The sequence below is a fragment of the Denticeps clupeoides genome, chromosome 7 (assembly GCF_900700375.1).
Source record: "Denticeps clupeoides chromosome 7, fDenClu1.1, whole genome shotgun sequence".
NCBI lineage: Eukaryota > Metazoa > Chordata > Actinopteri > Clupeiformes > Denticipitidae > Denticeps > Denticeps clupeoides.
The window spans coordinates 627,086-638,988 of NC_041713.1; the positions used below are offsets into that span (position 1 = coordinate 627,086).

Consider the following 11,903-nt stretch of genomic DNA (forward strand, 5'->3'; position numbering starts at 1 on the left):
GACTCCACCCCCACCCTGGGCCGGATATAAGAAGGTTTTGAGCGCGATGCAGCGGCAGAGACAGGAAGTGCAGCACCGGGACAGGGACAGGGAGAGGGGGAGAATGGCTCCCGCGACCTGCTGAAGAAGCCGCCGCCGGCTGGTGCCAGCTGGCCACGCCTCTGTCTCCTGAGAGGATGGGGTGCGAGACCCCCAGCGCGCAGAGCCAGGCCTCGGCCACGCCCAATGGAAGCAGCAGACGCGCGGACGTGCTGTCGTCCCTGGACCGCCTCTCGCAGGCCACCGGCGGGATGGAGAAGTCGTGGTATCGCTGCATCTTCCCGTTCGGCGTCATCTCGCTGGTGATCGGCGTGGCGGGGACGGCCGTGACCTGCGCCTACAACGACCTGCCTCAGACCAAGGTGGTGTCCGTCGTGCTGCTCGTCGTGGGCCTGCTTCTGGTTGTCATGGCGATGGCCTGCTGGACCACCCACAAGAAGAAACGGCGGAAAAAGAAAGAGGGCGGGTCGTTCAGCTCTGACCAGTGTCCCTTATGAGACGCGTAGTGAAGGTGGAACGTGTAAAATACGGTTTGTCCCCGGACACCGTCCCGCGGCTCGCGACTCTACGCAGGGGATCTGTCGGCTCTGGAAGAACACGGGACGATGAGAGACGTCCTTCTTCCAGGTACCTGCGTTCCATTCTCGATCCCACTTCAGTGCCTTTGATCAAGCTGCAGGCCTGTCAGGGTTCCTGGGGACCCCGGTGTCCCCCCGAGCACTCCGGCTTTCTCAGGATCACACGAGTCCCCGTCTGGTCTCACTGAGGCCGCAAGATGGAGAGTGAAGTCGCCGGTCGCGTTCTAGGTCAACGCTGATGTCAACACATGCCTGGTCTGGAGAGAACATGTCGGGGACGCGACCCAGGGGAAGGACGTTGACACAGTCAAGACACTCATCTACGTGCCTTCTACCTGTACCATGATGGGAAATATTAAATCCATAACTCTGTAGGTCTCCGCCTGTTTTTCTGTCGGTTTGCTCTGATGCCGCCTTTCCGTTCGTGGACGGAACACGTCAAGCCCCAACGTCCCACGTGCTGTCCAGCGGCGTCCTCTTCATTTACATGCTGCTGGTAATGAGCTTTAATATACTTCTGTATTTCAAGTGAAGTGGTGGTCATAGTGAACCTCTGCAGCACAGCACACGGTGACACGTGTCCTCTGTATTCAGCGCTTGGTGAGCAGTGTGTGGGGACGGGACCCCCGCTGCCCCCAAATACACGAGCCCCTCAAGACAACATCTCCATCTCCGCCTTTTAGATGGAGGAACAGGCGGTGTCACAAATCAAAAAGAAATGTGCAGTCAGGGACTGTAACTGTATTTTTATTGGTTTTTAACAGGGATATAACAGGGTAAACATGTGATGTTTCAATATACTGTAAATTTTATAACCCCCTTATAAACCCTATAGCACCCACCCCACCCCACCCGACCCCTCCCTGACGCCAAGCCAGCTTTACATGCATAAAAAAGGCAAAAAAAACAAAAACAGACATTAAATAAGAAAGGAATCAAACTATAAATGTATGTATAGGAAAATCTTCTCCAGGGACAAAAAGGACATAATATTTCTGAGCCACTGGGAGCGAGTGGGTGACGTGGAGTCCTTCCACTTGAATAAAAGAGAGCGCCTGGCCAGGAGTGTCGCAAAAGATATTTAGCTGGAGTTAGACGCTCATCTTCCTCCTCAGTGATACCGAAAAGAGCGATCAGAGGGTCTGGTTCAAGGTTTTAAAAACGTCCCTACAGAATTTTTCCAAATTCGGGCATGTCCGGTACACATGAATAAGAGACGCCTCTCCGCTTTTACATTTATCCCAGCAGGGACCAACGTCTGGGTAGAAACGGGAGAGTTTAAGTTTGGAGAAATGAGCCCTGTGTACGACCTTCAACTGTAATAAAGAGTGGCGGCCACATGAGGAGGTTGAGTTGACAAGCTGAAGAATTGAATTCCAAGTATCATCTGACAGTGATAAGTTTAAATCTTTCTCCCAAGCAGTTTTCATTTTACACAAAGGGGTGTAACTCGAACCCATCAATCCACCGGAAATAGTGGATATTAGGCCTTTACGCAGCGGGAACAAACAGGAGATTATCTAGGATGTTTACAGCAGGCGCCTCAGGGAAATTTGGTATTAAAGAGCCAATGAAGTGTCTTACTTGCAGGTATCTGAAAAAGTGAGAATTGGGAAGGTTAAACCTTTCAGAAATCTGTTCAAACCATGCAAACCTATGGTCAACAAACAGATCCTTGCAAATCTTCATGCCCTTATTGTACCATTCCATCAAATACATTTAAATACAATAAAATACAATAAAGCCGCCAGATCAGCCCTGTTCACAGGCCGCGGTTGAAGCTTCTGTATTCAAATCATCAGGCCTCTCGTCACCATCTGCTGGACAAAACCTGCAACTATCTTGAACATTCTGTACTTTTACATTTACAGTATTTACCAGGGAGACTTGTAGTCAGTAGTAACAGGGACAGTCCCCATCTGGAGACACTCAGGGACACAATGGTTGTAAGTGGGGTTTGAACCAGGGACTTGCTGTAAATATGAACTCTGTACAGAGGGTACACGAGCCCACTCCAAATCATTCAGAAATAAATATGACAAATCAAATTAAGGTGGTAAACATGATCCCCATTTTAATTTGACCCATGTGACCCACACAGCCCATAATGTAAATGACTCGGACCAACATGGACCCTGCTGGCTTTGATGTTTAACGTGGTAAATCTTGTTTATCAGTTTTTACCCTTGAGACCTGAACTGATAATAATTATTATTAATTTACTTTTAGCGTTGAGATTAGAAAAAAAAATGCAAGAATTGATCTTTTTTTGTTTTTATGATTATGGCATATATTTAAAATGTGTTATATGTTTGTAAGTAGTTTTTAGGATCTTGTATCATTGGTATAAAGTCTCCAGCGGTTTCTTGCTGACTCTCCATTTATCTACAAGAAGAAGTAATGATAGAATCAGTGAGAGTTGGTTCAGCCCCTCACAGGAACATGTTCCTTACATTCTACAAGCAGAACAGAGCCACCTGTCTACCACCCAGATGGGCGTGTTACCTTTTACAGACTTTACACTGTAAGTGTTGTATCCTACTCTGCTTTGGAGCTCATATACTCTCTGTACAGAGTTCATTTAAATCTACGCAGTTTTACTGTGCAATTATGTAACATTTAAATATGTAACAGTAATCTAATCGATTATTAATCTGTAACGGTAATGTATGTGATGCATGGATGTGAAATAAATACAGGCATCGACTGAAAAAGTTGGTTTAATAGAAACAGCAGACTAGCGATAACAAGACACAGATATTAATAATGCAGATAATGTAATACACATCTTATATTCCCACAATACATGGAATATTGTACGTTCAGCCCCCTCTGAGGCGCAGTTCCAGGAAGATGGTGCTCTCTGGACCAACGTTGTACTGGGACAGCGTCCCTCCGTCCTCCATCTGCCTCCCATTATAAATCAGTCGCTGCTGACTCAGAGGGACCCGCTCCTTGTTGAAGACCTTCTGCTTGAAGGAGCTCACCGTCTCCTCCCGGGTCACGTCGTAGGTGTGAACCTGGCCTTTATCATTCTTCAGGAACACCTGGAAGGGCTGAGCTTGTGTGATCAGCACCATGACCTGGGATCCGTGCTGGAGGCCGTGAGAGACCAGGGTTCTGCTGTCCTGGTCCAGGACGCTCCTCTGGCCGTTCTCAGCTGACAGCTTCAGGTCGTTGTGGAGCGGCAGGTTGCAGCGCTGACGGATCTTCTGCTTCAGTTCCCCCACCGTGGTCTCCAGGCCCACCACCAGGGAGAACTTCTCACCAGAAAAGGAAACGATCTGGATCTCCATCTCAGCACTGAAATAAACCGTTTCGTGTTAAAAAGTCGTTTTTAGAGCGCTTGGACTTTATTTCCCCGGTACCTGTGATGAACGTCGCTTCTCTCGCCGGAAGATGCGGAGCTCCGGACGCAGAGCCGCTTTTATTCAGCCGAGATTCAGATTCGTTTCTCCGGACGCAGAGCCGCTTTTATTCATACCGCCGAGATTCAGATTCGATTCTCCGGAATCAGAGCCGCTTTTATTCATACCGCCGAGATTCAGATTCGATTCCCCGGACGCAGAGCCGCTTTTATTCAGCCGAGATTCAGATTCGATTCTCCGGACGCAGAGCCGCTTTTATTCAGCCGAGATTCAGATTCGATTCTCCGGAATCAGAGCCGCTTTTATTCATACCGCCGAGATTCAGATTCGATTCCCCGGACGCAGAGCCGCTTTTATTCAGCCGAGATTCAGATTCGATTCTCCGGACGCAGAGCCGCTTTTATTCAGCCGAGATTCAGATTCGATTCTCCGGAATCAGAGCCGCTTTTATTCATACCGCCGAGATTCAGATTCGATTCTCCGGACGCAGAGCCGCTTTTATTCAGCCGAGATTCAGATTCGATTCTCCGGAATCAGAGCCGCTTTTATTCAGCCGAGATTCAGATTCGATTCTCCGGACGCAGCGTCCAGCTTTCGTTTTCCTTTCTCCCCGTCACCGCCATCATTTTTCTTCACTCCGTCACAAAGTCCATTCAAATTCCAGTTTCCCAGTAAACGAAACTCTCCCGACCAAGGGAACATTAAAAGCAGAATTCCTCGTCTGAGAAATGAAAGGTTTCGCTTTAATGTGAGTTGGATGCTGGTTGGATGAAAAGTGAAAGTGAAGATATTTTTGTACCGCAAGTTCTTATCATCCCGCCTGTAATTATGCGTTCATTAAATAATAGTGGACTGTAAAGTCACAATCTTCAAATACAAAGACCGGTGTTGCGGGAAATTCAGGCCCCCCCGCGACGCGCTGATTTCAAATCATGACGTCACACTTTATTTACACATTTTCTCTGCCTTTTTAATGTCTTTATTCATTTACATTTAAGTTATTTGGCAGACACCCGTATCCAGAGTGACTTACAACGCGCTTCCATGTCACCATGGATGAAGAGATAAATTCCGGTTCACCAGGACCCCCAACTATGAATACAATCTTTTTATTCACTCTGTTCTAGTTTCTATACAGAAGTCAGACAAGAAGAAAAGTTACAATTTAATCTAAATATTCTTTAAAAAGGACGGTCTTGAGCTGTCGTTTGAAGCATCATTGGAGCGCCTTTCATTTTTACAGATACTATTCGAAACGATTGAAGTGTCCGGAGTAGATATGCGCTCGTCTACTTGTAAAAAATATGTCTGTGAAGATTCTCAGTCATCCAGGTGAATTTGTCTGAAAGTTGAGTCGCGGCAAGCGGACTTCCTTACTTTAACGTAGAGACGTTTCATTCTGCATCCACACAACGTTGTGACTGAGGGAAGTTGGCTTGTGCCCACAAATTTATCCTCCAGGTTGAATAGGCTGGTTACAGCTCGGATCTGAACATCGGGGAAACCAAACAGGTGCTACACAGCAGGATGGTCCAGCGCAGAAGGAGCAACGCCTCAGGGCCAGAATCAGCTGTGTACCTTCACCTCAAGGACAAAGGACACTCATTTTTGGACGAGAATGTGCAAATATTGGACAGAGAAGATAGGTGGTTTGAGAGAGGAGTGAGGGAAGCTTTGCATGTGCAAATCAACAAACCCTCACTCAACAGAGGTGGAGGCCTCAGACACAACACACATCTCCAACCTACTTAGCTGCCCTTTCATCCATCCCAGGAAAATCCACCTGGTCGGCCACAGTTCACCACCCGCTTAATGGGGGTAAGAGGAGCTGCCAGGGCGGGGCTGTCACATCTACCCCCGCCTTTGTTCCACGTAACCAGCGTATTCAAGGCAGGACTGAGGTGGAACCAACCTCAGAATGAAACGTCTCATTACGTTTCCTCCTGATGACCTTGCAGTTTTGTAAAGCGCCTCTGCTTGGAAGTGGATGCAATATTATACTGAGTGGACATGAATAATAATTAGGTCCCACTGACTACCATTGTGTCCCTGTCCCTGCCGGATACGGCCGTCTGGTAAATTCTGTCCCTGTCCCTGCCGGATACGGGCGTCTGGTAAATGCTGTCCCTGCCGGATACGGGTGTCTGGTAAATGCTGTCCCTGCCGGATACGGGCGTCTGATAAATGCTGTCCCTGTCCCTGTCGTATACGGTCGTCTGGTAAATGCTGTCCCTGTCGTATACGGGCGTCTGATAAATGCTGTCCCTGTCCCTGCCGGATACGGGCATCTGATAAATGCTGTCCCTGTCCCTGCCGGATACGGCCGTCTGGTAAATGCTGTCCCTGTCGTATACGGGTGTCTGGTAAATGCTGTCCCTGTCGTATATGGACGTCTGGTAAATGCTGTCCCTGTCCCTGCCAGATACGGGCGTCTGGTAAATGCTGTCCCTGTCGTATATGGATGTCTGGTAAATGCTGTCCCTGTCCCTGCCGGATACGGCCGTCTGGTAAATGCTGTCCCTGTCGTATACGGGCGTCTGGTAAATGCTGTCCCTGTCCCTGCCGGATACGGGTGTCTGGTAAATGCTGTCCCTGTCGTATATGGACGTCTGGTAAATGCTGTCCCTGTCCCTGCCAGATACGGGCGTCTGGTAAATGCTGTCCCTGTCCCTGCCGGATACAGGTGTCTGGTAAATGCTGTCCCTGTCGTATATGGGCGTCTGGTAAATGCTGTCCCTGTCCCTGCCGGATACAGGTGTCTGGTAAATGCTGTCCCTGTCGTATACGGGCGTCTGGTAAATGCTGTCCCTGTCCCTGCCGGATACAGGTGTCTGGTAAATGCTGTCCCTGCCAGATACGGGCGTCTGGTAAATGCTGTCCCTGCCGGATACAGGTGTCTGGTAAATGCTGTCCCTGTTGTATACGGGCGTCTGGTAAATGCTGTCCCTGTCCCTGCCAGATACGGGCGTCTGGTAAATGCTGTCCCTGTCGTATACGGGCGTCTGGTAAATGCTGTCCCTGTCCCTGCCGGATACGGGTGTCTGGTAAATGCTGTCCCTGTCCCTGCCGGATACGGGCGTCTGGTAAATGCTGTCCCTGTCCCTGCCGGATACAGGTGTCTGGTAAATGCTGTCCCTGCCAGATACGGGCGTCTGGTAAATGCTGTCCCTGCCGGATACGGGCGTCTGATAAATGCTGTCCCTGCCGGATACGGGCGTCTGGTAAATGCTGTCCCTGTCCCTGCCGGATACAGGTGTCTGGTAAATGCTGTCCCTGCCAGATACGGGCGTCTGGTAAATGCTGTCCCTGTCCCTGCCGGATACAGGTGTCTGGTAAATGCTGTCCCTGTTGTATACGGGCGTCTGGTAAATGCTGTCCCTGTCCCTGCCAGATACGGGCGTCTGGTAAATGCTGTCCCTGTCGTATACGGGCGTCTGGTAAATGCTGTCCCTGTCCCTGCCGGATACGGGTGTCTGGTAAATGCTGTCCCTGTCCCTGCCGGATACGGGCGTCTGGTAAATGCTGTCCCTGCCGGATACAGGTGTCTAGTAAATGCTGTCCCTGTCGTATACGGGCGTCTGGTAAATGCTGTCCCTGTCCCTGCCAGATACGGGCGTCTGGTAAATGCTGTAAATGTGGGTGCAGTTCCAGCCTGGCGGCCGCCAGGTGGCGACATGCTGCGTTCCCTCTCTGCGGCGCCTGCGCGGCCCTGCAGGTGAAGAAGAGCCGCCGCCAGTGTTTACATCCAAACAGCGCCGGGTGGAGAAGCTCCGCCGTCCCTCGCCGGGCCGCTTCGTTACGCGGCGATGCGTGTGACGCGGCGGCTCTGAACGACATGGCGGCACCGGGCGGCGGCCAGGACCGCGGCGCAGGTGACGTCAGGCCGACGCGATGACGTGTGCGGCCGCGGTGCGGCTCCGTGGTGTGTGTAACCTGCATGTCCGTGTGTTTTCGCAGAGACGGACCGACTCCTGACTTGTGTCGCCGGGTATGGCTCCGGCGACCACGGTGACCTGCAGGGGTCGTTGCTACAGCAACAGCTGCAGCGCGAGGAGGAGGAGCTGCGCCGGAAGCTGAAGTATTTCTTCATGAGTCCGTGCGACAAGTACCACGCCAAGGGCCGCAAGCCGTTCAAGCTGGGCCTGCAGCTGCTGAAGATCCTCATCGTCACCGTGCAGGTAGGACCTGCGGTTCGGCCGCCCGCCGCCTGACCTTTCACCCCATGCGGCCTGACCTTTCACCCCATGCGGCCCTGCGTTCCGCAGCTGGTGCTGTTCGGCCTGAGCAATCAGATGGTGGTGATGTTCAAGGACGAGAACGCGGAGACCTTCCGGCACCTGTTCCTCCGAGGCTACCAGGACGACCCCGACACCCCGCTGGCCCTTCACACCCGGGGCGACGTCTACGGCCAGATCTCGTACGCCGTCGAGCAGGTGTGTACCGCCCCCGGCCGGCCCGCGTCCGCGCCGCGCCTCCACTGATCCGTGCCGATCTCCACGTCGCAGTATCTGGCGCTGGCCGAGATCGCCGTGGGCCGCTACGCGTACGTGCCGGGCGTGGGCGTGGACGGCAACGCCCTGTCCCTCTGCCAGCACTACTACAAGAAGGGCAGCATCGATCCGGTGAACGACACGTTCGACATCGACCCGCGCGTCAGCACCGGTGGAAGCGGCTTTCGTTGCTCTCCTTCTACATTTTCCGTACTTGTTTATCTGTAGAACCGTATTGACGGGTTTCATGTTGTCCTGCTCGTAGACTGCGTGGGGGTAAACCCGGCGCCTTACCATGGGAATTTCACCCTGAAGTTTCACAAGTGAGTCTTGCTCAACTACGGACCGTTAATGATTCCTCACTAATCAGCGCTCTGGAACTGATCAATATTCCTGTTCTTTACTGTTCAGATTGATCAATGTCACCATAGACTTCCAGCTGAAGGCCATCAACCTCCAGACCATCATCAACAACGAGATTCCAGACTGTTACACCTTCAGCATCAAGGTGAGCCTTCAGCCTGACTATTGGTCAGAATTTGTTAGAGTGAAGTGATTGTCACATGTGATACAGCACAGCACACGGTGCACACAGTGAAATTTGTCCTCTGCATTTAACCCATCACCCTGAGTGAGCAGTGGGCAGCCATGACAGGCGCCCGGGGAGCAGTGTGTGGGGACGGTGCTTTGCTCAGTGGCACCTTGGCGGATCGGGATTCGAACCGGCAACCTTCTGATTACGGGGCCGCTTCCTTAACCGCTAGGCCCCCACTGCCCCCACGATCGTGGTGATCTTTATCAGGCCTTGTTTGTGCCCACAGATCCTGCTGGACAACCACGCCCACAGCGGCAGGGTGAAGGTCAGCCTCCACAACCAGGCCTCCATCAAAGAGTGTAAAGACCCCAACGTGTCCGGCCATGGTAGGTTCCCCACACCTCCACGAACACACCCGCGCGGCGTTACGTCCCCACGTAACGTCCCCTCGTCTCCCCCCTCAGCGGAGAGCTACGCCCGCGAGGCGTTCGACGTGGCCGTGGCGGTGGTGTGCGTCCTGTCCCTCGCGCTGTGCGGACGCTCCGTCCTCCGAGGGGTCGTGCTGCAACACGTAAGGTGGACGAGCGAGGGCTGAAGTCGGGCCCGGGGCCTTCGCATGAGACCTGGTCTGTTTCTCCGCTCAGGAATATGTGCAGTTCTTCAAACAGCGCCTGGGGCGTGGCGTGTGCTGGGGGGACAGGATGGAGTTCATCAACGGCTGGTACCTCCTGCTCATAGTCAGCGACGTGCTCACCATCATCGGCAGCTTCATCAAGATCGGCATCGAGTCCAAGGTTGTGTGAACGCGCTCTGAATATGTCTTCATTTCACTTCTACTTTAGTCTTTGTGTCACATTTTAGTTTGAATTAGTTGTGTCCAGACTCATTTTAGTCAACTTTCAGCATTTTAGTCAGAAATATCCCTTTTTTTTGTCATGTAATTCTATTTAACCCAGTCAGTATAGTACAAGTACCGAGTAGAACAGACAAAAACCCACTTTATACTCAGAACAATTATATTACTCTTACTTTGTAGACTCTAGAATACTAATTTACATTTACAGCATTTACCAGACGTCCTTATCCAGAGCGTCTTACAGTCAGTAGTTACAGGGACAGTCCCCCCCTGGGGCAACAATGGAGGTGGTAGTAGCCTAGTGGGTAACACACCCGCCTATGAACCAGAAGACCCAGGTTCAAACCCCACTTACTACCATCGTGTCCCTGAGCAGGACACTTAACCCTGAGTGTCTCCAGGGGGGGACTGTCCCTGTAACTACTGACTGTAAGTCGCTCTGGATAAGGCCGTCTGGTAAATGCCGTAAATGTAATGACGTTTTGTGCCAGACTTCATGTGTCTGTGTCTCCCGCGTACAGGACAACTCGTCCTACGACTTGTGTGCGATTCTGCTGGGCAGCTCCACCCTGCTGGTCTGGGTGGGGGTCATCCGGTACCTCAGCTTCTTCCAGAAGTACAACGTGAGCGTCCAAACTCGGAGTCGTTTCGTCCCTTCCCTCCTTTTTTACTTTATCCAGCTGACCTCCGTCTTCCTGTCCCCCAGATCCTGATCGTGACGCTGCGCGCCGCCTTCCCCAACGTCATCCGCTTCTGCTGCTGCGCGGCGGCCATCTACATGGGCTACTGCTTCTGCGGCTGGATCGTCCTCGGCCCGTACCACGTCAAGGTAGGTTCAGATGCGTCTTCCGCCCGTCCCGTCTGTGCGGCTGCGGAGACGAAGCCCGTGCTGTTCCTCCCCGGCAGTTCCGGTCCCTGTCCACCGTGTCGGAGTGTCTCTTCTCGCTGATCAACGGGGACGACATGTTCGTCACCTTCTCCGAGATGGAGCACAGCAGCACCCTGGTGTGGGTCTTCAGCCAGCTGTACCTCTACACCTTCATCTCGCTCTTCATTTACATGGTGCTGTCGCTCTTCATCGCGCTGATCACCGGCGCCTACGACACCATCATGGTAGGACGGGCGGGGCGGGGCCGGGCCGGGTTGCATTCCATGTCCCTCATTCGTGTTTCTGTACCTGCAGCAGCAAACCCAGGAGACCCAGGTGCACATCACAGACCTGCACACCTTCATAGCCCAGTGCACGGACACGCCCTCCTCCGGAAAGTTCCGCGGCCTGGAGGCCACCAGCTGCTCTCTCTTCTGCTGCTTCGACCAGTGAGGAGTCCTGGACCAGTACCTTCTAATGAGGGGAACGCACAATAATCTCCAGAATAAGAAGAATGAAATGATGACTATGATGATGATGATGATGATGATGATGATGATTGTTTCCTTTGGACGTCCAGTTGGATGGATGCAGACTCATCTGAGCTGCTCCCACCCTGCTGGTCTCCACCATCAGCTGGTTTCTGGACACGGGACCTTCTTTCCTCTGTCTGTTAAATTAGTCTTAGACGTGTCTTGAAGGGAAAATCCGGCAAAATCTGCTGGCTGAAGGGAATTAGCACTGAACAAAGTTGTGGTGCATTTTTAACTCAAGTTTACTTGTATTTATTGGGGACTTTTTTTTTTTTTTTAATCTTTTAAATTCAGACTGCACTAGAAGTTTTCAAACAAAATGAATACCGAGCTCCAGAAATGTCGTTTTATTTCATAATTAGATGCACAATAAAAGGGACGTGCTTGATTTACCGTATTTATTCACTGTACAGTAGGAACAGGGTCGTGGGTCTGGCTAATTTATTGAAATCGGCCTCGTGGTCTCGTGTATTTCGGGTTTTTTTTGTAACGAACTTCCTGTGTACTTGTGCTTCTTCGTCCTGCATGCTCGTGGTTCTGGATTTGCTGTGTAATGTACGGAGCAGTAAAACGACGTCTCGCCACCGACTGTCTTGTCTCTGGTCGTGTTTACCTTTTGTTGTCTGGTCTGAAGGA

The 11,903-nt window shown here is 51.6% G+C and overlaps 3 protein-coding genes across 4 annotated transcripts; 2 read left to right on the forward strand and 1 right to left on the reverse strand.

Moving 5' to 3' along the window:
• Positions 1 to 176: 176 nt before the first annotated feature.
• LOC114793732 (transmembrane protein 100) lies at positions 177 to 536 on the forward strand. Its single transcript, XM_028985866.1, has one exon. The coding sequence runs from the start codon at positions 177 to 179 to the stop codon at positions 534 to 536; it is 360 nt and encodes a 119-aa protein (XP_028841699.1).
• Positions 537 to 3,439: 2,903 nt separating this feature from the next.
• LOC114793689 (polyubiquitin-like) lies at positions 3,440 to 4,057 on the reverse strand. Its single transcript, XM_028985786.1, has 2 exons — positions 3,986 to 4,057; positions 3,440 to 3,920 (listed from the first exon to the last, which is right to left on the reverse strand). Exon 2 carries the CDS (start codon positions 3,911 to 3,913, stop codon positions 3,440 to 3,442), a length of 474 nt encoding a protein of 157 aa, XP_028841619.1. The 5' UTR covers positions 3,914 to 3,920; positions 3,986 to 4,057.
• Positions 4,058 to 7,594: 3,537 nt separating this feature from the next.
• On the forward strand, positions 7,595 to 11,850 carry LOC114793668 (mucolipin-1-like). Of its 2 annotated transcripts, none has more exons than XM_028985763.1 (13): positions 7,595 to 7,857; positions 7,943 to 8,163; positions 8,251 to 8,418; positions 8,491 to 8,647; positions 8,741 to 8,798; positions 8,887 to 8,983; positions 9,297 to 9,396; positions 9,475 to 9,581; positions 9,655 to 9,804; positions 10,388 to 10,489; positions 10,573 to 10,695; positions 10,773 to 10,979; positions 11,053 to 11,850. In XM_028985763.1, exons 1-13 carry the CDS (start codon positions 7,821 to 7,823, stop codon positions 11,185 to 11,187), a joined length of 1,662 nt encoding a protein of 553 aa, XP_028841596.1. In that variant the 5' UTR covers positions 7,595 to 7,820; the 3' UTR covers positions 11,188 to 11,850. The 2 variants fall into 2 exon arrangements, with proteins under 2 accessions (XP_028841596.1, XP_028841595.1); XM_028985762.1 differs by having other exon boundaries at positions 7,598 to 7,857; positions 11,050 to 11,850.
• Positions 11,851 to 11,903: the final 53 nt, after the last annotated feature.

Coding starts and splice junctions, on each gene's coding strand:
- LOC114793732 (XM_028985866.1), top strand. CDS start 177: ATGGGGTGCGAGACCCCCAGCGCGCAGAGCCAGGCCTCGGCCACGCCC.
- LOC114793689 (XM_028985786.1), bottom strand. CDS start 3,913: ATGGAGATCCAGATCGTTTCCTTTTCTGGTGAGAAGTTCTCCCTGGTG.
- LOC114793668 (XM_028985762.1), top strand. CDS start 7,821: ATGGCGGCACCGGGCGGCGGCCAGGACCGCGGCGCAG. Junction 9,582..9,654: donor GAGGGGTCGTGCTGCAACAC/GTAAGGTGGACG, acceptor TTCTCCGCTCAG/GAATATGTGCAGTTCTTCAA. Junction 10,490..10,572: donor GCTTCTTCCAGAAGTACAAC/GTGAGCGTCCAA, acceptor CCTGTCCCCCAG/ATCCTGATCGTGACGCTGCG.